Below are 24,458 nucleotides of genomic sequence, written 5' to 3'. Positions count from 1 at the left end.
AGGACAGGAACGTTCCCCGGGGCTGACTCTAGTCTAGCAGAACAGTAGGCATCTGTTAAACGACAGCTGATTCTTTCAGGTATTTCGCTTGTGACAAAAGGAATTGATCAAGGCCTTGAAACAAACCCTGCCAGAAGAATCTTCTTCAGCTGGGGGCACACTGGCCAAAGACTTAAAGCAGCTTTTTAACACTCAGTGCTTCATGCATGTTAATTAACCCCAAAACTAAAACCTCGGTTCAGGTGGCAGACCCTGGAAACGTCATTTTACCGATGGGGAAACTGAGGCTGCGGCTCAAGGGACTGAAGGGAGACGGGGCAAGGCTGCTGGCTCAGCCCCAAACAGAAACATCTCTGCGTTCCCGCAGGTTCTCCCTGCTCTGCTGAGAGCACGTTACTGGACGATTTAAAAGTGTTTTAAGTGTCTCCAAAATATATGAGAGCCCACACAACTGTGAATAACAATGAATTAGAGATGCTTGTGAAATAACAGCACAGAAGTGTCGTCAGCCAAGAAAGCTGGAGGAACATCATCTCCAAATCGCTGTGGAACACGGTGATCCACAAACCACCGCTCTGTGCCTTCTCTCAGAGCACCAGACCGGGTACTTACATCCGAGGCAGGGCCTTTGTCAGCACCGGGGCAGGAGAAGGTAACAAACTCATGGCACCGCTTGTGCACGACGAAGCAGCAAACTGCAAAGAGAAGACAGGAACAGTGTCAGGGATACGTTAAGGGATTGGCACCACGTGAATCCAGAGCTGGAAAAAATAAAAAGCTATTACGTCTGATTTATGAGAAGAGGCATACAGGACTCTGAGCAGGCGTCTTTATAGTAAACCTGCTGCAGATTTTTAAACCTTACTGAATATCATCAACTGACCAGGCATTTCAGCAAAACTAAGCAGAAGCAAAATGTTGAGCAAATGTCAAAGGCGGGCTGAGAATCCTCATGTTCGCTTTGAGCTCATTGTCACTCACAGCACACGCTCTGAGGTCACCGCCGTGTATAAAAAGAGGGAGAATCTGGCATTCGCGGGTATCTGAGCTGAAAAGTGCATGTGTCCAAAAATGGAAGATTGTACTGATAGGAACAGGTGGGCAATTTTCCTCCCACAGCTCTGCTTTTCCTCAGCAACTCCACAGCCTCCATTTGCCAGACCAGAAGACACGTACGTCTTCCTCTCCTCACGCACGCATGTCGATGACAAAGTCACCCTTCTGGGAACAGCCCAGCAAAATTAATCCCAACGTGCCATTACCCAGACTTTCAAGTGTAAGTATCCAGAGCTAAATCCACACCCCTTAAACCACCAAACCCTTATAGCACATGCTAATCTGAAGCTGCCAGCAGTATTTTTCCAGTCTGTGCAGTCAAAGCGCTGTACTTAAAGGCTAATTTTTTCCCTAAATGCCAAATAAGCACCTTACTTTCAGAGACAGACCTTAAAAAGGCCGCTCGGCACTGCAGGTAACTTCAGCTGATGGCCCAGGTCCTTCCCTGGGGGTCTCAGCCCACCTCGCCCTGCAGCTGGAGGTGGCTCCACTGCTTTGAGAAGCTGGGGTGCCCCAGGCCTGGGGAACAGCAGCACCACCTCGCACCCCACATCACCCCCTCCTGGGTACCAGCCCCCCCCAATCCAACTGCGCTCTGCACCGCATCCGCATTGTGCCCCATCCCGAGGGATGGGACCTCGGCTCCGAGGCAACACCGTGCACAAAGGGAGCCCACGCAGGAACGGAGCGAACCCAACAACTGCTGATTTTGTGAGCAAAGCAAAGATGTGCTTTGTCTGGGGGAAACCCGGGCACCAAACTCGGCTCAGTCTCGGGGGTGCTTTATTTGCCACGTCCTTTTCCCAAGAGCTGCAGTTCCAGTCGCTCTTTCATTTAGTGTAAGATGAGATACACAGTCTACCAGGGTTCAGAGAAATCGAGCACATAAACCAAATGGAGCAGTGCAAAAACGAAGCACGTTTCAATCGCATCACTATCAGACTTTTCCTGAAGAGCAAAAAAAAGGCAAGTGATGTTTGCCATTAAACTCACAATCCCCTTATTGTGCCCTGCTACATCCAGCTTTAAATCGATTTTCCTTTTCACATTTTTCATTATGAAAAAAACAAACCCAGAAGGTTTGAGAGGCACAACAGCTGCCAAGAACTCTCTCCTCACAGGACCTCCCACTTGCTTTTCTGAGTCTAACAAATAAACATTTTTTTGAAAACATCGTCCACCATTTCTATCATCTGTATACAGAGACAGAGCATCTGGGAAGCAGGAAGGAAGAAATTAGAACTCTATTAGCAAAGATTTGTCCTGAAGTGTGTGTATAAACTCAATAAGGCTCTGTGACACGCCGGAGCGCAGGCGCTGTCGGGAGGTTGCACGCTGATGCCAGCATCTAGGCTGTGGTGAGGGATTCCCAGCGGAGCTGGAATAATTTCAGTTCAACAGAAGAAACAAGATTGCGACTAGGCTGAACCTCCTAAGGCCATTTCTCCATGCCAATATATAAAAAGGCTGCTGGATGCCAACCTGGCTCTGAGGAGTAGGTAAAAGAAAGAAAAGCAGGTCCTTTGGTGCTCCCCCAGCTCCTAAGAAACTTCTGCTCTTTGGGGACAGCGATACTGGTTCCTGCCTGGGGAAAATAACCTTCCTGCCTTTGCGGTGACAGAAGCTGGAGAAGGAACAAAGCAGGAGATGTCTGTGCCGGGCTGCCCATGGGTGATGGCCCGGCTCTGCTGAGCCTGGCATGAACCAGGCGCTGGCAGCAGCTGCCCTCCCGGCCCTCGCCTGGCACCGAGCATCCCGCTGGGCCGGACTCTGCTCCACAGGGCTTTGGAGAACACAGCCACCACCAATCCTGTCCAATAGGACAAGAGGGAATGGCCTCAAGGGGAGGGTCAGACTGGCTCTTAGGAAGGATTTCTTTGCAGAAGGGGCTGCTGGGCGTTGGAATGGGCTGCCCAGGGCAGGGGGTGAGTCCCCATCCCTGGAGGGGTTGAAGAGTCGGGTTGAGCCAGCGCTGAGGGATCTGGTGGAGTTGAGAACGGCCAGTGTGAGGTTCATGGTTGGACTGCATGGTCTTCAAGGGCTTTTCCAACCGAGATGACTCCGTGTGATTCTGTGATCTCTCCCGAAAGGCACGACGGCCACATGAGAGCCGACCGCCTTCCTCTCCCAGCACCCCAGCCCGCCCCACATCACAACAGATGTCCGTGCCCCACTCTTCCCATCTCCTAACCACCCCTTCCTTCTCCCAGCAGACCCACCTAAGCCCTGCGTTGGCTGTTTGCTGAGCTGAGCCCCACAGCAGCTCCCTGGAAAGCCCTTCCGAGCCCGGGCAGCCCTGCCAGCACCCCCCGATGCCAGCACCCCCCCGACACCAGCCCGATTAACTTCTGTCCCTCGTAATAGCGGCTTCACCACGCTGGCGATTTCTGAGTGTGCTCACCGCTTCGCTTCCCACAGCGGCTCCCCTGAACAGGGCAAGGGCAGGCTGGCAGCTTGGCTTTACTCTATGGAAAGTTGGAAATGTGACTTTTCTATTTTTGCTCTTGCAGAAAGCTGCAGTGCTTGGATTTGAAAAGCAACACTCCTGGATCCCCCTGTGCAGACACACCAGACCAGGGCCCTGCTCTGGCAGCACATTCACAGGGATGCATTGTTCCCCAGAATCCATGTTGCACAGCCAGGAAACACAGCACATCAGCAAAGCTGTGGGTTTCAACTGCATTTGATTTAAAAAATTAAAGAAAAAAATAAATAATCAAAGTCTTACGTTCTGCTGTGAATGAGAAGAATCTGCAGCGGTGTTCTACCGCTCATTACAAATTATGTTGTCAGGGAGAAGTCAGGTGAGGAGAAATTAGGAGGGAATCTGAAGCAGCAAGGGAAAGGCCAACACAGGACTGATGCTCGCAGACGTGTGAGAGGACTGGAGCAAGAGAAGCGCACGTGCGTGCACACAGCCACCCTGGGCGAGCGCTGGCTCTCGCCTCGCCGAAGACACTACAAACGCAGAACACACTCATTTTACATTTTCACTTGCATAAGCCAAAGAGGTGAAACGCCCATTTCTAGTGCTGACAGACTACAAAGTCAGTGTCAGAGAAGCTCAAAACCGTCCCAGATTTTTATTGCAGCCTCTTCCCCATATTCTTTTAAGGTTTCACTGAAGAGTTCAATTATTAACGATGGCATTAAATATGTACACACAGGTAACACCTCCTGCCCTTTGAGCAGGGACCTAAAGAATGCACACAAAATGCAGTATTTTCTCTTCAATTTGCAAAATAATTGCTGTGTGTTCAAAACATTCATATTACAGCTCAATTAAGCAAATGACACCCAAGTCACTGCAAGTCATCTTTGTGGCAGCTGAATTTTGCGCAAGAATAGCAGGTTCTCCCGCAATGGGTGCTCACAGAGATCGTAAGGACCCTCCGTTGGAAGATGGTGAAGCGTTAATACCTCCCCAAGCACCCAAAGCAAACAAGAGGCTCGCTGCCGACCGCGGCAGTGTGGGCTTTGCACCCAACGCTTCGAAGGAAGCTCTGCAAGCCTTGGAAAGATCCATTCAAATGTTCCACGCGTGCTTAGGCGAGTACTCAATCCATGGAGGAAAACAGCCAGTAGAATTACACGGCTACAGGAGCTTAGGCCAGTAATCTGCCTTAGCTCCTAAACCTGCATCCACAGAGGTGAGAAGATCTGACAGATCTTTCCTCCCGTGCCTACCCCAGAGCACTAGGCTGGGAAAAGGGTGCTGCTCTCCGCCGTGCCGAGCAGGGCCGGGCGCTGGCTCCCCTCGAGCACGGTACCAGGGCGGGCAGCGAGGCAGCCGCGGCAGGTCTGCCAGGACCAGCCCTGCCATGCCACTCCTCCTTTCATCACACTTCAGCATTTCAAGCCTGTATCTTTGTCAGTTTAGAAACTACAGTACAAGCAGCAGCTTTCCCGGGTTGCTAATTAGACAGTTAATTTGTAAATCATATTACATGGATAATAAAGTTATCAAATCCTACTGGTGAGCTACAAATGTCCTGAGTCATTTATATGCAACAAAAATGAAACATTAACCTTTACCATTTGTTATTGCATAATGCAAGAATGTTTACTGGCCCGAAATTATTCTTTATAGCTACCTCCACTGCAGGCATCTGGGGAGAGATCTCTGTCTTGAGGAACCGAAGGGTACAAAAACCTACAAAAGAGGCAGAACCCTCGAGCTCAGTGACTCTTCACAAGCTTTTGAGACTTGCTAGAAAACACACTTTTAAGAGCAGCCCCAGCATGGTTTCCTGAGAAATCCGGGGAGACTTGCCCCAAAGCGTCAGGGCAAGATCACACATCTCCATTCCCTGTGATTCTGATGCAGTTTTGGGAAGAAAGGTCTCCTAGAAGGTTCGTTTTCAGAGCTAAGAAACCACAGTAGCAACACGGCACCAGGGTATTTTGAAACTCTAGGAACTAGGCTTATTTTGAAGGATGAAAAGAGACAAAATGCTAACAGTGTAGCTTAAAAAAATATATATATACTTAAAGGATTCTCGGCCTAAACCACTGCTCAAAAATCCTTGAGAAAAACCATAAAGCAGTTTCCCAAACTGATCACAGAACCTGCCAACCAGAAAAACCTCATCAAAACGCATTCCAAGAGGATGAAGCTTGCGGAGCACGTGTCCGGCTGCTCCTCCAGCAGGGGAAGGGACCTCCCGGGGAAGCGAGCGCAGCGCGGCAGTCGGCAGAGCAGCCATCGGCTCCGGGCTGCTGACAGCCAGCCAACGCAGGCTGCTGAACGCAGGGAGACAGGCCAGCAAATTAAAGCTTTATTCAACAGCGTGCGGACGGGAGCCGTCGTACGTTTGCGTGTTTTGGAACAAGGCTGCAAATTATGGCAGCAGACAGAAGCCCCTGGGAAGTGCTCAGCAATGGCAGGAGGGACAAACCCAGCACTCGACTGCGCTGCACGGAAATAGTGCTGCAAGAAGTGAGGTAGAACTCCCCTAACTGCTGAGGATTTTTGTCACCCCAGACCCACGGCCTGTGCCTGAGCTGAGCTGCAGGCTGGACGCTGATCTTGGTGATTATTTCCCTGCACACGGCCGGTGCGTGTGCCCTGCATCCCAGCACTTCTCCTGTGAGGTCAACAGGCCGCAGCCAACAACAAAATCCTCACTGAAAGCAAAAAATAACAGAGGCCAGACCTTGACATTAACCAGAGCACAATTAGAGATGAGCAGGTGCTTCCAGCACCATGAAGCAGCTCTGGGAGCAGCCAGGCAGGGTTTAAGGTACCTCACCTCGACGCGTGGGAGAGCTGATGGGAACAGCCAGCTCCCGACGTTCTGCACCCGCAGAGCTGCGCGGGGCTCTGGCACGCCGGGCTCTCAGCACGGGGACAGCTTCACACACCGGGACCGTCACGAGCACCCGACCTAGCAAGGCACCGGGCAGAGCCACTAATAAGGAATTTCCTTGCAGCTGCTGCAGCTTGTCACTGGTGTAGCCAGTCCTGCAGGAACGGAGAGTCCCCTTGTCCCTCCGACGCTCCCAGTAAAAGCAGTAAAAAACTCTTTGTCGGAGGGGACAAGAAAAGACGTTCAAGGTCAGCATTTATACCCCTCAAGGCTCGCCAGGACGGGCTGAGCAGCTGGCAGCCCTGGGCAGGGGGATGCACCTGCCCACCCCGTGCTCTCGGTGGCCGCGAAGGAGTGTGGTCCCCCCTGTTCCTGCCCACCCTGCACAGGGAGCAGCCCCAGCCCATGAGGCTGAAGCCCACCCGTGCGAGGGGCTCCCACGGCCGATAGCCCGGGGCTCTGCTCTTCTCCCACGCAGCAGCCCAGGGAGGAGCAGGAGCAGCCCTGGCCGTGCTGGCTTTCCCCACTGATGAGCAACGCAGGTATCGCCGCCTTTCTCACACCTTCCTTCTCCTTCCGAATATTTTAATTTCTTCTGTTTACAAAATGTAAACAAATGCAGAAGAGCTTCCCCACCATATGCACCACAGCTCACCTCGCACGCTCTGTCTCCATTCGGATGCTTTCCCAAAAGCAGACAGTTGGGCAGTTTGCCCAAAGATACAACAATGCTGAGATTTGCTCTTAGAATACAAAATCCTTCCCAGTCCGGTGGCTTCTGCCCAGGAAAAGCCCTTTATCAAAGCTTTAAGCTCCTTATACTCACATCAAGCTACTCGGGGAGCCAGCCCAATGTGAGCATAGCTATTCCCAGGAATATCAAAGCCCAGAAAAGTCTCAGGGTTAGCATTTTATTTGCAAAGTCCAAGTGTCTGAGACTGCTGAGCCCATCCCAGACAGTAGCAGCAGACCCAAGCACTGGAGCTGTATCTCTGCCTGTGCTGTTACTGCCAGGACACATATTTCTCTGACACAGTGGCCAGTCCTGCTCAGAGCCGGTACTTAGGGGCCCCGTTTCTCCAGAATCCTTTGACCTTGTTCCAGATCGGATTTTTGGGATGCTAGAAGCACACTCTAGAGGGAAAACTGCCTTGCCCCGTACCCTAGCCACGCTGCATGGATCTGCTCTGCACAAGGAGCCAGATGACTGCCAAGGGTCACAGATGCTGGAAGCAAAGCAGTGGCACTGTGCCTCCAAAGCACCACATCTCCACGCTGCCCAGAAACGCCAGGAGAGCCCCAAAGCTGCCTCCAAGCCGCAGCAACGCCGACACAAGCTCTTGGCTGTCTGCATGGGGCCCTGGCGCCAGCCCACAGCTGAGGGCTTAAAAATGCCAGGAGAGCACAAACCTGCACTGTCCCTGGCAAGCAGAGCAGGGCTGGCTCGAGATGATAAATCATTTCCTGACCCCTGCACGCTATCGGCTTGGAGCCTGCCACATGAGATCTGATTAGCCTCATCTCCCACACGAAACGTCGTTAGCTGGCAGGAAGGTATCCAGCCCTCCTCAAAAACCCCAGACGCTGTGACAAATGACTTCCTGCAGGAATGAACCCTGCCTAGCAACTCCATGCTGCAGAGAGCGGCGTTGCCTTTTATTTGATCTCCATTTGTTGCTCTAATTTCATTGCATGAACTCCGTGTCCTGATGTTCTGAAGAAGGGGTTCATCAATTTTCCCTGAGTCCTTCACAAAATGAGTAGTTCAGGGGAGCCACCTCGGATGCCTCCCCCTGAGTACATCTCCTCCCCGAATACACGTTCCCGCGGCAGGGAAGCCCCTCGTCCACCTCCGCTGGCCAAGGGAGAGGTCTGGAGGCACTGAGAACAGTCTCAGATACTGTATGTCAAGTAAAGCAGACAGATGGAGAGGTAACAGAGACAGAAGAAGGTTCAAGCAAGATTCATCTAAAAATCAAACCCCAGGAGTACTTAAACCCTCCTCAGAGAGCTGACGGAGCCGTGATTTAGCAGATGGTTCTAATATCATAGAGCTCGAAGATTATTTCGAGCATATCTCATAGCTGCTCCCTTACAACCTGTGGAAATTCTCATTTGGATAACGCTTCTGCTTCCTAAATAACACAAGATTCAGGAAACAGCTTGGAATTTGGATTATCAAAACTGGAGAAAACAAAATAACCCCCCCCAAAAAATATTTTCAAAGGAGCTTTGTGTTGATCCACCTACGCTGGGCAAACCCACGGGGTCAGAGGCATTGGCCCAGCTCTGCCCTGATGATGGACCGAAATGCACCACAGCCAGCAGTTGCCCACAATTTTCCATTCCCATGTTAAAAAATAAGACTTGCTACATCAAAACAAGTCAGTGAAGCATGGTAATCATAAAATAAGGGGAAAGAAGGTTTCCAGGAGGGGAAGTCCTGAATTTCTGACAGCACTTTACAGCTTTTAATCACTTACAACGCGGAGAGAAAACAAGCTAAAATTTGCCTTGTCTGGATTTAATCCCCAGATTTGGTTAAAAGCTTTCTGGAGTTCTTACAAGACAACAAATATCTTCAGCTCCTCACCAGACTTCAGCGGTTTTCCCGTTGTCAGCTCCAGAGAGACACAATAAAAACGACCGTGCTCTGGGATTTTGGGACTGCAATTCTCAGCAGAAACGTACCGGGGAACCGCTGCGGGGCTGGGGATGACGGGGGGTTACGGCGAGTCACGGGCTGATGCACTGGTTGTGTCTGTTTGCTCGCTGGACCCAAGGATGAAGCAAGAGACGTAGAAGGCTCTGCCCTTACTCGTTCAGTCTGTGCCCGCCTCCGCCACGGCACAGCAAAACCCCAAGGACCGATGAGCAACTTCTATCCCCGGGAAGACAGCGGGGTTTGGCCGATGGGCACTGTCGGGCCCGCAGCCCCGCCGAGGCGACTGCACAGTGGCACCCCGAGCTGGGATGGGCAGGAAGGTTAACGGGGGGGAGAGAGGCCCCTGGGGAATGGGGGCAGAGGGGGAGACGCCACTGAGTCAGGCAAAAGCTGAAGAGGGGTGCAGGGGGTAAGGAGGGGGAGAAAGCATTTCTGTACGGTTTGGGTGTCTCACAGAAACGGAGAGCTGTTTTTCTTAAGAAAGAGGAGGAAAAAGATAAAGAGCGAGCGAGACATCAGGCTTCTCTTCTGCAAGGTCTCACCAGCCGTATTTCTCTAGAAGACTCTGACTGCCTGAACAGCTACAAAGATTTTCAATCCAAGAAAGCGATTCTTATGCAGACCAGTTAATTCTGTGCTAACGGTACAAAGAAAAACCTTCATTACCGATTTGAAGAGGCCTAGCCTTGCAAATTAGTGCTGAGAAAGCTGTCATTCAGTGCCAGGAAGATAAAACTGCATTTCCTGGTATTTCTGAAGTAAAAGCAGCAGGATATATATTTTTAAAGCTACACAGTCTTCCAGCCATTATAAAAACAATTGGCACTATCCATTCTGCTCTCCGGCAGATCCCGTCAGCAGTGCCCAGAGCAGGGACCCTCCACTACAGGCAGGACTTTTGCCCATCGTTATTCATCCCAGACTGGCTTCTGGAAAGGGAAGGAGTGTGGACGCAAACACCTGCAGGATCAGGGCCTGCCACGGGCTCCACGAGCTGTCCCTGACCAAGCAGCCCCTTGGCTGATGCCATCTTCCCTTTTCCCAGGGAGAGAAGAATGCTCCTGCTCCTCCCGGCCCCCCAAGGCCCTTCCCCAGCACCGCAGGAAGGACCGAGCCTTCCAGGCGAGGAGCTTGGCGATGGGGTCTACGTGTCTTAAGAGCAGGAATCCTCTCTTTTCTGCAAATCCTTGTTGGGGAGAGGGCACACTGAAATACCCTCATTTATTCAGGCTCCTCGTCTGCCTGTACACCCAGTACCAGCTCACATCTCTCGTTTACAGGGAGAGTTTCCAGTTCTCCAGGAAAACCAACCCCTCGCTCCTCTACCTGCTGGCTGTTTGGGAGGCGAAGAGGGATAACGTCAGCTTTTGAACAAGGCTACATCTGCAGAGGTCCAGGATCCCGCAGGAAGAGCCCCCTCTCCCGAAGCCCGTGATGCCGACCGGCCGGCAATGCCCACTGCTCTGCGCGCCCTGCCTGGGCTGGCAGCTACTTCCAGAGACACAAAGACATTAATTTTACATTAGAGAGCCTCGTCCCGGCTCAGACTTTAAATACTTCATCAGCACCTCTCCCATACCAAGCTGTAACAGAGATTCACTTTCAGACTGAATAATTTAGCCCCGCGCACCCTCCTGGCTGGTGCGACACACGACATGGCAGCTGCAGCTCTGCCAGCGGTGCCGGCAGGAACCAGCAGTGCCTGCCGCGGCTCGGTGAGCCCCGCCGAGCCCCGCCGAGCCCCGCCGGCCCAAGCCCGAGGTGGCTCAGGGACGAGGCACTTCTCAGCTCGCACCAGGCTCTGGCGCAGGCAGTAGGACTTGCCGTAACCTCCAAAGCTGGGCAAGAGCCCAGGCTGTGCAAGCCTAGCTTTACCCCATCCCCGACTCCTCCATGAATTACAAGTTTGAGGACTCCCCAGGAACGCTCCTGTGTAACTGATGCCCCAGGACAGGGAGGAAAACGCATTCAGGCGCCAAGGGGTTTCATGGGCAGGATCTGGGCTGCTCCTCACGCGGCCTCAGGCTGGATTTTGGAAGGCTCCTGCAGAAGCTGTTGTCTCCTCCTCCCCTCTCTCTTCCTGAAGTTCACGGATGACTGAGCCTTTCAGCTTGCACTGTCTCCATGCTCTGGTGCTCCTCCGCTTTTCCACAGTATCTCCCACCCATGGCTCAGCATGGCAGCACCCACCTAATTTCCAAGACCAGGATGGCTTGGATGCAGCTGCCGAGCCCTTCCCCACCTCTCCACTGGGAGACTCTCCGCTGCCCATGCCCCTCACCACAGCACTGCCCACGCTGCCACAACGGGGCAGGACACCCCAGAGAGCTTCCGACACATCCAGGCAGCAACAAATGGCACCAAGTCCCCCCTCCACACTCTGACCTCCAGCGAGGTCCGCAGAGGGTCGCAGCAGCACCAGTGAGCTGCACGTGCGGCCCTGGAGCCGCTGACTTTTCCTCGTGCTCTAGTTCCACCCCCGAAAGGCACCTGCAGTTCAGACCCCCCCATCACACACCTGTAAAGCAAAAGCTCCTTGTCAACAAAAATCAAGTGAATCCAGTGGCTGCAGTGTCCAACACAGCAGGGGGAGGAAGGTCACTCTGCTGTTCACTTCTAAAAGAGATATATTTAATATTCCTTTTTTTTAAAGGGGTTAAATATTTTGAGTCCAGCCATGCACTTTTCCAAGGATTTGATTACATACGAACAAAATATCCCAAAAAGTCTGCAGCTTTTATGTGAAATACCAGTAATGAGTTGACAACATCCTCTGCATGACAATGAATGTATTGAAGCCAGGCGGGATGAGGAACATCAATCATCCCCGGCAATATAATGGGTGTGGGTGGGGAAGGGGACGGTGACAGCGACAGAGCTCAGATTGGGGAAGGATCTTCGTTCTCCCACTGCATGTACCAGAGAAACACCTGGAGCTGCACCCTGGCTGCAAGGGATGGGGGAGCTGCAAGGGTGATGCAGCTGACCCGGCTTCTGCAACTCTTGCTGGCGCAGGGTTCACCGCACATGGCAGAGGACGGTTCCCTCCACCCAGGAGAGAGCAAAAGTCTGTCTCCTGCTCCCTCTCCAAATTGCTCAGGCCAAGAAAACTGCCTGGGAGCAGCAGGCAGAGCACCCGAGCCGCCTCGATACCCTGCAGGGCGCCTGTCCCCAAGCGTGCAGGCGGGGATGGGTGCGCAGGTACGCAGCCAAGTCCCACCACAAAGCACGCTGCTGAGCGAGTGCCAAAAGCCCCTAGCAGAAGGGCTGGCCTGCAGGAACCTTCCCAGAGTGGCTGTTTGCAGCCAGCATTGCTGCAGGCCCCAGTGCTGGACCGGGGGCGGCCCGGCAGCACACGCAGACACCTCACTGAACCGCTCACCCGCTCTGCAGATCCAGCCACCTCCCGGGACGTGGCCAGAGAGAAGTTCAAAGCCATGAGAACGAAGCCGACAATGTATTTCCCTGCAGGAAGCGTGCAGAAATCGCAGACACCTTTCTCCTCTGCTCCTTTCTCCTGTGCCAGGCAGAGACCCACGCACAGAACCAGGGGAACCGCACCAGCCGCGGACGTGCCCCCTCACAGGCCCTGACAGATGCCCTGAATGAACGGGAGGGAAACACACTATTCCCTCATCTTTCATTATAGCCAGGTGACACGTTGCAGCAGCACTCACAGGCAATTTTTCAAGTTGGAATTAATTTCTTTTCACGTTAACATCCCCTCTAACCTGTTTCTTAAAAGCCCAAATGACGAGCCTCACGAGATGGCATGGGGAGAAGTTCGTCACGGCCTCAGGCGGCGAGAAGGACGGCGCTGGGCTGGAGCGGGACGGCCCCAGCTCCCGGACGGTGGAGCCACCCTGCAGCAGTCGAGGCAAGCTGGGATGCTGACATTTCAGCAGCTCCCTGGGGATTGCAGGTGGAGGAGGAAGAGCAGCAGGTGCTGGCCAAGGCTGGGCTGATAAGAGGCTTCTCGAGGTGCAGGAGTGATGGACAAACTCAGTTTTTACCTTGGACAAATGGGGACAGGCAGCAGAGGAATGTGCTGCAGCCCCCCCTGAGCCTGGTCCCTTTGCAAGGGGATGGGGTCCGGGTCCCTGGGGACACCTTTGTGCTGGTGCCACCTCTGCTCACACACCCCCATGCAACAGCTTCAGGATCTGTCCCAGCCCCCCGACAACACCTTCAGCATCTCCACCAGCAAGAGATGAAAAAATAAGTACTCTGTGATTAATCAAGGCCTCGAGGGACCAGATTAAACAGTCTTGGCAGTTAGTTCTGGATTTCTTACAAAGGCACGGGAAGACAGTAGAAAGCTGCGGCAGTCCCTGGAGGATGAACGCCGAGTCCTCTTAAAACCCTGCCTCGCCTGCACCAGTTACACAACTCACCACTCGCTCGCTCCTCGGGCTCGCTGTTGTGATGTGTTAAATTACAGATGGTCTCAATTAAAAGTGCATAGATGGAAAGGAGGCTTGGAAAAAAAAAAAAAAACAAACACCAAACCCACAACCCGCACATGACAAGAAAGGGAAGATCATTAAAAACTTGGCAGCCTACTTTAACGCTGGTGACCTGGTAATTTAATATTGTAATTGAAACTCCAGGTCAGCCTCTTGAGAGGAGGTAGAAATATGGAGAAGTATCCCTGCAGGATCAGTCCTGCCCAGAGAACAAGTCAAACTTAAGAGGAGGGCAGTCCCAGGTGCAGATAACCCACCATCATCCCAATTATTATAGTTACATCTCAGAGCCCTAGAAGATGGCCGCTAGCTTGCTCTGAAGACATTACTTTTTCTAACAGCATATTAATCCCATTCAAGGAAGATAAAAACCCAGTCCCCAAAGTGCTAATAATGTAACTCAGTTAAAGCTGAATTTTGTCACTTATCTCCAAGACAGAGAGGGGAACTTCACTCCCATTTTCTTCCTCACATCCCCCCTGCACTTAAATTTTAATATGCTGAACACTGTCTTATTTCCAAAAGCAGAGACCAGGGTAATTAGTCAGCAGCAATGCTCAGATAACACTGCCTTCCCCTCCAAATAAGCAAAGCAGCTCCAGGGACACCAGGCTGGTGAAGGAGCTTTCAGCACTTCAGCAGCTCACGGCGACGCACCATCAGCCGGCGTACCACTGCCGTGCAGCCGCGTCCCACCACCTCGCCCTGCTCGTTCCACGTGTCCCGATTCCAGCTCTGCCTGGCACCCGCCCGCCTCTCCCGGCACCGGCACTGTCCGCCGGGCCCCAGCCCTGGCCCCGCTCCCTCTGCCCGTGCTAAGCACCGTCACAACCTTCGCAGCATCGAGCAAAAAGCCTCTCCATCCTCCGCGCCCACCACCGACCGCCCCCCGTTGCCACCATCGATCTGCCTGCCCCAGGTCAACCACACGGTTATTTTAAAATCCCTGTGTTTGACCACAATGCTGGTTTTTGTCCCTCTGCCCCACCAGCATCTGAAGACGCTCCCCCCAGCAGCGGTTTTGTCAGGCTTGCCTGACATAACCAGGGTAACCTCCAGTGATGCTTTCGCAGATGGGATTTAAAATTAATGACAGTTTCTCAAAAGATGCCTTTCAAACGCTACAGACCAGGATTAGCCTGCGGGGAGTAACAGGGTGTCAGACTGTGGAGAGGATCAGGAGACTCCCACAGCTGCTGGAGAGAAACCAGCCCACGTCTCCTTAAGTTCCCTTCGCGAACCTCGGCAGGATCTGCTGGGGCAGCTGCTACTCAAAGTCCCACGATAGCCACGGGATCTGCACAGATCTGTCTCAGGAATGTTATGGTTTCATCTGCCTAAAAGAGCTGGTGTCACACAAGCCTCAGTGGGGCACCAGAAGCCAGGGACGAGCAGCCATCGAGGTGGCTCCAGCCTGGGAACAGGGACACTTCGCCAAGGCAAGTGGGTTAGGAAGCCTTTTCTACAAATCCCAGGATGGTTTGGGTTGGAAGGGACCTTAAAGATCATCCAGTCCCAGCCCCTGCCCTGGGCAGGGCCACCTTCCACTAGCCCAGGTTGCTCAAAGCCCCGTCCAACCTGGCCTTGAACCCTTCCAGGGAGGGGGCAGCCACAGCTTCTCTGGGCAACCTGTGCCAGGGCCTCCCCACCCTCACAGGGAAGAATTTCTTCCTTAGATCTGATCTAAATCTGCCTTCTGTCAGTTTAAACCCATCCCCTCTCGTCCTATCCCTACATCCCCTGATCAAGAATCCCTCCCCCCTTTCCTGTAGCCCCTTTCTAGTCCCGGGAGGCCACTTTAAGGTCTCCCCGGAGCCTTCTCTTCTCCAGCTGAACCCCCCCAACTCTCTCAGCCTGTCCTCACAGAGGAGCTGCTCCACCCCCCTGATCATCTTTGTGGCCTCCTCTGGCCCCGCTCGAGCAGGTCCGTGTCCTTCTGATGTTGGTGCCCCCAGAGCTGGACCCAGCACTGCAGGGGGGTCTCACGAGAGCAGAGCAGAGGGGGAGAATCCCCCCCCACCACCACCCTGCTGCCCACACTGCTCTGGATGCAGCCCAGGGTGCACCAAAAACGATGAGCATTAAACCAGTTTCCTGTATAAATCATGGAGTTTGCATACATTCAGAGCAACTCAGGATGATGGGGTCAGGGGTCAGCCACATGCCTCCAGTGAAGTTGCAGTAGCTGACCTGTAACCATCTTCTCACTGGCGACCCAACCACATCAACTGCCCCAAGGCACCACAGGGTCTTGGGGGGCAGACGTGCTCCAAACAGACCCTGTCCTTCCCCCTGAACCTGCAGCACACTGAGACCCGTAGATGGAAGTCAAAGCAGAGCGAGAATTTCACTGTGCTTATAAGCCTCTGGCCAAGAAGCTTCATAATTCTGATATAAAAATTAATTTTCCATGGTACTGGAGATCCAGAGAGAGACTGAGCTACTTTGTGTTCCTGAAGACTAGAGCAAGAGAAATTTATGCTGAGCACACATGGCAAGATAAAGCACTCATTTCCTTTAGATAGCCTATTTAGGGTACAGAGCTCAGCCCATACACGGGTGAGAAATTTCTCAAGCACCCTTGGACAGAAGTGTCATTTCTTCTTTCCCAGTCACCCTCCAGGAGCACTCGTGAGCACTTGTGTTACCTCCGCAAACTTGTAACCAGGTGAGACAAGGGCTGGAGTTCAAAACTGGCCCTAGAAATGCGAATTAAAGGTCTTCAACCAAGACAATATCAAGAGTAGACAACAAACACAGAGCTACTGCACAGCAAAGTCTGGGAGGCGTTTATATAAAAGACATGCTAAAAATGCTAGAAGACAGCATGGTCTGTAATCTTGTTCCCCTCTGTCCCCGTTTATTTCTAAAAAACAGGCTTTAAATAAATCAGACTAAACCAAATTTGGAGAGATCTGTAAAGTAAATCTATTCAGAACAGTACAAGGGTGCAGGTGTTTATTTCTCAACTCATTTAAGGAGCTAATTTTCTATGTATTAATCACATACACCACCTAGCACCCAGATCTGACACGGTCACGGGTCGCGGCAGGGTCACCCCACCAGCCAGATCACCCCTGGTTCAGCCGGGTACCAGCCACACCACCCGACCTGCGGCCCGGAGCTGCCTTTCAGGAGAGAACCGCGCTGGAGGGGAACCGTTTCACATCCCCACACCACGAGGGCATGATGTCCCGGTACCGCCGTGCCAGCGAGCTCCCGCACTCACCGCCTGATCCCACAATTTTGGTAACTCCATGGTGAGGCACCGGGTGACCCCTGTGACTCACACTGAAGCACCAGAGTTGCTGCACAGTCCCTTTGCTTTTCAGGAAGTGCAGAAAAAAAAAAAAAAAAGTCATGAATACAACAGCAATATTATTTTTTGGCCGGTATGAAGAGTAATGACTTCCCTGCTGCTGCCTCTGGCTTATTTTGAGCAGGCTGCATCTTGGGGGTTTTTGTTCTCTATATACAAAGCGATGTTTGAGGGGTTTCTCGAACACACAGAAATGGTAACAGATCAATTGAAGTACAACTGAAAGCAGCAGTTAGCCAGGGTCCTCGTGAGGTGAAGCTTCCTACATAGGATTTATTAAATGTTGCAATTGTGTCGTGTAATTGTGCCACAGCCCTGTGTTTCCTACAGCAAAGCACTGACCGTTTCTCTGCTCTGTGGCCTCACCACCAGCAAAACACTTGCCCAAGTAACCGAGTGCTGGCCAACACCAGCCCACGGCAGCGGCACGAGTCTGCCCCGACAGCACCGTTAAACACAGAGAGCCTGCAAGCCCAGAGACGGGCACAGGACCTGCCACATGGCAGGAAGTGAAGCTCCATCCCTTCTCTGCTGTGGTGGGAAGCCAGAAATGGCTCCTGCGAGCCCAGCCGGTTCCCCCAGCACGGCCGGCTGGGGCCAGGCAGGGTCCTGGAGCCCCTGGGGATGGGGGCTCGTGCTGCTCTCCCCCCACGCCCCGGCCAGAGGAGAGCTACCGACTGGACTTTATCTTGTTATTTCAAGCACTTCCTCACCCAACCCACCAGCAGAAAGCAAACTCATCTTCAACAGCTCTGAAGCCGAGTAGAGGTTTCCTTTACTTTTCGACTCTCCCATCAGAGGGGCGTGTGTCCCAAACCTCTGCAGCTGAGGACAAAGAGGAGGTTCAGAGGGGGGACCCTGCGGGCTGAAGTCCGAGCACGGCAGCACACACTAACCTCCGCACTGCCCAGCCTCCGCCAGCGTTACGGAGGCAGCAGCTCCACCTGCACGGGCGGCCACTGACTTACCTTTCCCCCACACTCCACCCTGTCCCCCCCACCACAAAAGCACCAGCACCAGCCAGGGAGGAAGGTCCGAGGGGCTGAGCAGGGCTCGGCAGCTGCCATCTGCGAGCAACAGACACGTCAAGAAGCTGTTCTATGTTCATTAAGTCTATTTTAAAATAGGTGGGAAAAAAAAAATAAAGGGTTATTTGGTCCTCGCTGTGGCTCTGCTTTAGAAAGATCACTGCTAACGCCGGCGGGAGCATCAAATGCCCCAGGAAGTTGCAGTCTGGGCACGCTGGGGTAGGGGGGATGCTCTCCAGCAGCAGCTCCCACTGAAGGACCTCCCCAACCCGCCCCCAGCAGCTACTCCCCCCCACACCGCAGCATCTTCAAATCCGCAAATAAATGCCCAATTGTCAAGGACAGGCAGCTCCAAGGAGACGTTTGGTCCCTGGTAAGCAAGCAGCAGCTGTGCACCACAGCGAAGCGGGGGGAATGCGGGGCAGCCCCCAGGTGCTTGCAGGCAGCTGCCCCTTGGGGCAGGGCTCTGCGTTGGTGTGAAGCTCGGAGCAGTGACATGGAGGGGGAGAGGGGGGGGTGTCCCCGCCGAGGTGTCGTTTCTCTGCAGATGCACCAGACCGAAGCAAGGGCGCAGACTGCCAACCCAAATCTGGAGGACACGTGCCCCCGTCCCAGCGAAGGGGACAGCACCCAAGTGCTGCACAGCAGCTGGCGGCTCCCGTCGTGGATCAATTAACAATCGCGCTGTTAAGGCTAATAAGCAAGCTAGCCTGTGGCTAACTCCACCTTCGGCCAGCGAAAGCCACACAGTGCACTGAGAGGACACGGGAAGGAAAGAGCAAAACCCGAGCTCTGCCACCTCACTTCACTTTCGCTGCTGTGCGCCTCACCCGCCCACCCCAGTGGACACCGCTAATTTGATGAGCTTCATTCTCCGAGGCTATTTTCAGCCCCCCTCTCATGCTGCAGCGGGGGAGGCACAGAGCACAAACCCCCTGGCACTGAGCGCTGGACGAGGGGGGGGCGCGGGGAGCCCCTGCCCAGGTTCCCCCGGGCACAGCCACGTCCACACAGGTGCTCGCGATGGGCCCTGATTTCCACTCCCCTCACATTCTCTGTGTGGGGGGGTTCAGACCTGCACCCCAGCGCCACTCCCACCCACCACCCCCTCCACGGGGCATCTCCCCGGGTGGGCAGTGGAGCCCTGGGGCCATGCCGTGGGCCAGGTTCTAATTAAAAAGGCAGCAGCAGAGCAGCAGCCGGGTCTCCAGCGGCAGTCAAGGCCCCGCTGTGTGCACCAGGAGGTCACTTGTCCTGTCAGTCTGTGCTGCCAGCATCTGTCCATCTGCAGACAGGACCTGTCCCGGGCCACACGTCAGGTCTGTGGCCAAGCAAGGGACAGAGCTCAGCACCAACCTGGCCACACACACCCTACGATCCTGCGCTCGGGGTCCAGAATCTGCTGGATTCATGGGAAGCTCGGTAGGTACAAGCTGTTTCTTACTTTCCAAATCCTGTTCAAACCGAGGACTGTCCTCAAACCTGCCCGCCAGATCCGCTGCAGGCTTGTCCCAGCGATGCTCCAGGCAGGCTCCGACCTCTGCAGCACCCTCAGTGCATCGCTGGGGTCCAAGCACCCCGTGAGCCCTCTGCCAGCCCGGGCTCGGCTCCAGCCCCGTGCCACAACCGTCACCCTGTGAGCCAGGAGGGGAGAGCGAAAAAAGGATGTGGCCACCAGCCAGTGCCCCAGTGCTGAACTTCAGGCTTCTCTGAAGCAGCGAGCATCTCCGACTTCGCACTACAGAACACAAATTGGATGTTAACATGACAGGACAGCCTGGGGTATGAGACACCGTGGGCAAGGCTCCCACAAAACGGTTCTGCCCGTGCCAAACCCGCCAGAGCCACAACCCGCCACGGGACAGGACAGCATCCCTGGCACAGTGAGTCGCAGTCAGACTGGTGCAGCATCAATTTGCTGTTTCAAACACATTGCCTGCTCCTAACCCCGCTGCCAGGAAAGGGGGACAAGCGAAGGGCCCCCAGCTATGACCAGCCTCCTTTGAGAGCCCTTCCCGGACACAGACTTTCAGTTTCCAACTGACTCCCCATCCATCAGGGGAAATCCCACCAGATGCACCATACCGGAAAGTATTTCACACACTCATCTATACCCCATTTCCCTGATTTGCCCATAAAAATGGGAAACGAGACTGTCCCAACCCCTTGCTGAAATTGCAGCCTCTCCCCACCGCTCTTCCCTCTCCCCGCAGCACTCTGAGCCTCATTTCGTACTGTGAAGTGAAAAAACCCCCACAGGGTTTGTCCTGGGACAGCTGATTTCATTGGAAAGCCTCGGAGCTTTCATTAAACTGACATTAAACCCTCCCTCCCACCAGAAGGCAAAAGGCAAGCCTGTGAGCAGGGCAGGCAAAAAAACCTACAAAAAAACCCTAATAATTTAAAAAAAACTTCTAATCAAGGTGAAAAAGCATCAAACACAGGCCTTTTTACACAAGAGCAAACTGCAGCACTGGGGGTCAAGGGCAGCCAAAGTCTAAAGAGACAGACAGACAGACATCTGTAGGGATCCCTGTGACAGGGAGGCTGAGTTTGGTGGAGCGGGAGCTCTCAGGGGCACCCACTGGTACTGGGCAGCCGCCCAGGCAGGTCCCACCATAAAGAACACAGTGATTTGCCCAGTTCTGGCGTAAATCAGGCACGGACAGAGCTGGGCACAGAGCTGCAAAAACCCAATTTTGCTCCAGCAACGACCTCACCCTCCCTGCTGTCAGACCTCACCAAAGCACACCCCAGAGCATGGGGACTGGCACCGAGGGCCGCGGAGAGCAGAGACCGAGGGACGGAGCACGCCGGCAGCGATGGCCGGAGCACCTGTAACCCGCTTACCACAAGCCTGCTCGGTCCCCAGCTTCACTGGGGAATTTTGGGAGGTCTTGCAGGCTTTCTGCTCTGCGTGCTGCTGATGGGGATGTGCTGATAAGAAATCCAGCCACTTCCTCTGCAGAAAAAACCCCACTTCACTGAACAGAAGGTGAGAACGCTGCAGCTCCAGCAGCACGCGGTGCTGAGGCAGAGAGTCTTTCGTCACCCGGGAGGATGCTCAGCCCTGACTCCTGCCTGGGTTTTGGCTCTCCTTGGTCCTGCTCATGCTTGTCCTACCTGTGGGGCAGAGCAGGGACTGGCACAGGGTTAACGGCAGTTGCTGGTCCCTGAGAGTTTGCCTGCAGCGAGTCGCCCAGCGCCAGAGCTCGTGGGGCTCCGGGGGCACCTGGCTCAGGCAGAGCGGCACTGGGGGCACGAAGCGGAGCCTCACGCGAGGGAGGAGGCTCGCCACGGTGCCGAGCGCGCTCCTCGGCGCAGCCAGGAGATGAACGTGCACTTCTCAGGGGAGGCTTTGCCAGCAGCGCTGCCAACTGCAAAACCCTCGGGGCTGACCCTCGCAAGACAAGCGCTACCACACTCCAGCCCCCGCATGCCACAGCTACACTGCTGCAGGAAAGGATGTAGATGACACCATTTCTTCTTGTTTTTCTTCCCTTGAAAACAGGCCATTATCTCATGACAGTTTGGAGCACTATATGTTATTACACAGCAGCATTACTGCCTTTAAGACATTCAAAGGGCTGCAGCTGGCAAGATCTCTGGTGTACTTGGCACTCCTTTTGATGCTACACAGATAAGATATTAAAATAACATTTCCAACATGTAGATTTACTGTGTCTGCTCACTCCTCTCTCTCCAGCCAAAGCCGTTTAGAACAAGATATTTATTGATGCTGTGAGACAGGCGGTGCACAGTGCAGCGCGGGCTGGAGGAGTCACCTTGCTAGGGGAGGGAGGGTGGCAGCTCTGTCCTGAGGATCCGTCTGTCCCTGCCCCAGGCTCTCCCGAGGGAAGCTCTGGGATTCAGCACCGGGCAGGATGCACTCGGGAACCCGTTCGACGCGATGCCCATGGAGAGTCGGCGGCACAGAGGGGCACCGGCACTCGAGCAAGGTCAGCGGGGAAAGCAGGAACAGACACTACCTGCAGTATCACGTTAAGGGAAGCCTCTCAAAGACACGTTGCGGGGGAGGAAGAAATCAGACCTGCTTAGTATCTTACCTCTTTTTTTCTTCTAAAGCAATTACTGTTTAGGTGAATTTTGCTTTAGCTCCAAGTAGCCAGTAAGTTTGGCTTCTGCTTCACTAACAAAACTTCTTCAAGCCATGAATTAGATTTGCTCTTCTTGGGCAACGGTCCTGTACAATTACACACCACTGTGTTCAACTGAAACATTATCTCAGCTTTCAGAGGGGGAGAAGAGAAAAAGAGAAGAGTCATTTTATTTACATGGAGCTCTGCAAAGAGCTTTCTTGGCTCACTTTCCACATCCACGTCCCTGCTGGCCAATATGACTTTATTAATGTTTACGATACGGCCTACTTTTTAATGCGACTCTGTCCCAGTGAAAGAATCCATTTGCATTTTTAATGAAATTTGGATAAGCAATTTAGCCTATACCCAGCACACCGGTCTCCGTAACCCTCGCACAAAGCCCATGTACCGTCAGTCCCTCTAAGCAGGCTACTGTGGCTCGTCTTCTGGAAGCCCAGGTGTTCTACTGAACCACCTCTTCACTGAGGGGTGTCATTTTATACAGTTTGTGCTGCTGAAGCTGGCACAGCGTCCGGACCATCCTCGGCACAATAAATGCAGGCCGTCACTGGCTAGCCCAAAGGCAGCTTTACATTCAGTTTATTTCAGTAAGGCAATAAAGGTGAAAAAGCTATACGTAAGATACTAAATGGAACAATAAAAATCTTTAAGCTCGCCCAAGACTTCTCCCAGCTGTTACACAGTACTTTACAGCTATGAACTAGGGGAAATTTCAGAAATACTGGGCTGAGTTTTGCTTGTGCATTGGCCTCTCCTGTTTTCCCTTTACTACACAGGATAAAAAGAGAAACCTCTCTGCTGAGCTGTAAGAAGTTGTCTGCTGAGCTGGGGGAAGAATGAACAGAAGCTTCTAGTAACTCAGTGACAGTTGCAGCACCAGCTCCTACAGCAGCCCCCAGCCTGTGTGCCCACCTTCGCCAGCCTGACAGACGTGCCAGCTCCTCCACCCTGCTCAGCTGGCACCTCCACGGCTGCACGCCGAGACCCGCCGTGCCGCCCTTCGCTTTGATTATTGGAATAAAAACCCAGTCTTCAGCAGAAGAGATGCCCCCCCCTCTACCTGTGACATCATTTATAGGGCCAGGCCATCTCGATCAGGGCAGGCAAGTGAGCTGCGGCAGCTGGATCAAAGATCCCACCCCACCTCCAGGCAATCTCCCCCCGAGTCACCCGAAGTTTCCCCTTCTCCATGCAGGAGTTCTGTGCAGCTGCACTGCAGCATCACCCCCCTCAAGCCACCTCAGACACCCCGCGACGCCTCCCAGCACCTGCAGAGCCCAGGGAAAGTCACAGAAATGTCTCCAAAATGGCTTTGTACAGCAGCCTCTTGCAGGAAGAATAATGTTCCTGTGAGCTTAAAGGTCGCCCAGAATTGTTAGAGATGAACAAGGCAGCAGCTACACAAAGCCCCATCCCAGGTCAGGCTCAGAGCTGGTGGGCAGGGACCCACCCCGGGGTGGTAAAGAGGAGGGAGCTGGTGGGCAGGGACCCACCCCGGGGTGGTAAAGAGGAGGGAGCTGGTGGGCAGGGACCCACCCCAGGGTGGTAAAGAGGAGGGAGCTGGTGGGCAGGGACCCACCCCGGGGTGGTAAAGAGGAGGGAGCTGGTGGGCAGGGACCCACCCCGGGGTGGTAAAGAGGAGGGAGCTGGTGGGCAGGGACCCACCCCGGGGTGGTAAAGAGGAGGGAGCTGGTGGGCAGGGACCCACCCCGGGGTGGTAAAGAGGAGGGAGCTGGTGGGCAGGGACCCACCCCGGGGTGGTAAAGAGGAGGGAGCTGGTGCGTGTGGCCCTGCAGCAAGGGATGCTCTCCCACGATGCTGCCTCCAAAGCCCCCCGCAAAACCACCCAAATGCTAATCCAAACACAAACTTGCATCTCTCTGAAGAGTTTGGGGGGAGAAAACCCCTCAAAGAGGCGTCTTTCCAACCAGATCTCATTCTAAAGCTCCCCCTCCACACTGTTTTCGCTCACACCTGCGCCCCGCTGCCACACTCGACCACCCCGAGGGTCCCCACCAGCCCACCCCGCTGCCCAGCACCCCGCGGGGCTGGGCTCAGCACCGGCTGCTCCCGGGGCAGCGCCACTGGCTCCTGCCCTGCCATGTCAACCGCATCTCAGCTTCAGCCTCATCTGAGATTGGCAGCTGCTCGGGGGCGGCTTTCCATTTCTGAATGCACCGCACCCGCTCCTCAGCACATGATATTGTAATAAATATTTGGAAAGGTTTGTTATTTTTATATAAACAGTAACAACATATTGCAGAGACTCGGGTAAAGTGCCTGCTCCTCGCTGTGAAGCTCTCCGGGAGCTGGCAGCGATGCTCCGACCCCCAACCAGCCCTGGGAGCAACCCACTGCCCCAGCCCCCCGAGAGGGATGCCAGACACAGGACTGGCTCATCCCAAGCTACAGAGGCTCCTGGGTTCTTCACTCCGGATCTCCAAGCTGTAAAACAGCCTCTTTGAAGCCCACCTGAAGTTTTGCCAGAGCACGG

The 24,458-nt window shown here is 53.9% G+C and overlaps 1 protein-coding gene across 8 annotated transcripts in view; it reads right to left on the bottom strand.

Annotated features, from left to right (window-relative positions):
• PRKCB (protein kinase C beta) overlaps positions 1 to 24,458 on the bottom strand; it is a 131,346-nt gene that overhangs the window by 78,597 nt on the left and 28,291 nt on the right. For all 8 annotated transcript variants that reach the window (XR_012625236.1, XR_012625237.1, XM_074840761.1 and 5 more), the window contains one exon: positions 613 to 695. Coding sequence is in view for 5 of the 8 variants with exons in the window: in XM_074840761.1 (XP_074696862.1) it covers positions 613 to 695 (83 nt within the window). In the remaining 3 variants the exon portion in view is untranslated. The remainder of the gene's footprint in view (positions 1 to 612; positions 696 to 24,458) is intronic.

Source organism: Strix aluco, chromosome 15, assembly GCF_031877795.1.
Source record: "Strix aluco isolate bStrAlu1 chromosome 15, bStrAlu1.hap1, whole genome shotgun sequence".
Lineage (NCBI taxonomy): Eukaryota > Metazoa > Chordata > Aves > Strigiformes > Strigidae > Strix > Strix aluco.
The sequence above is the reverse complement of the archived record's forward strand: the minus strand, read 5'-3'. Positions and strand labels throughout refer to the sequence as shown.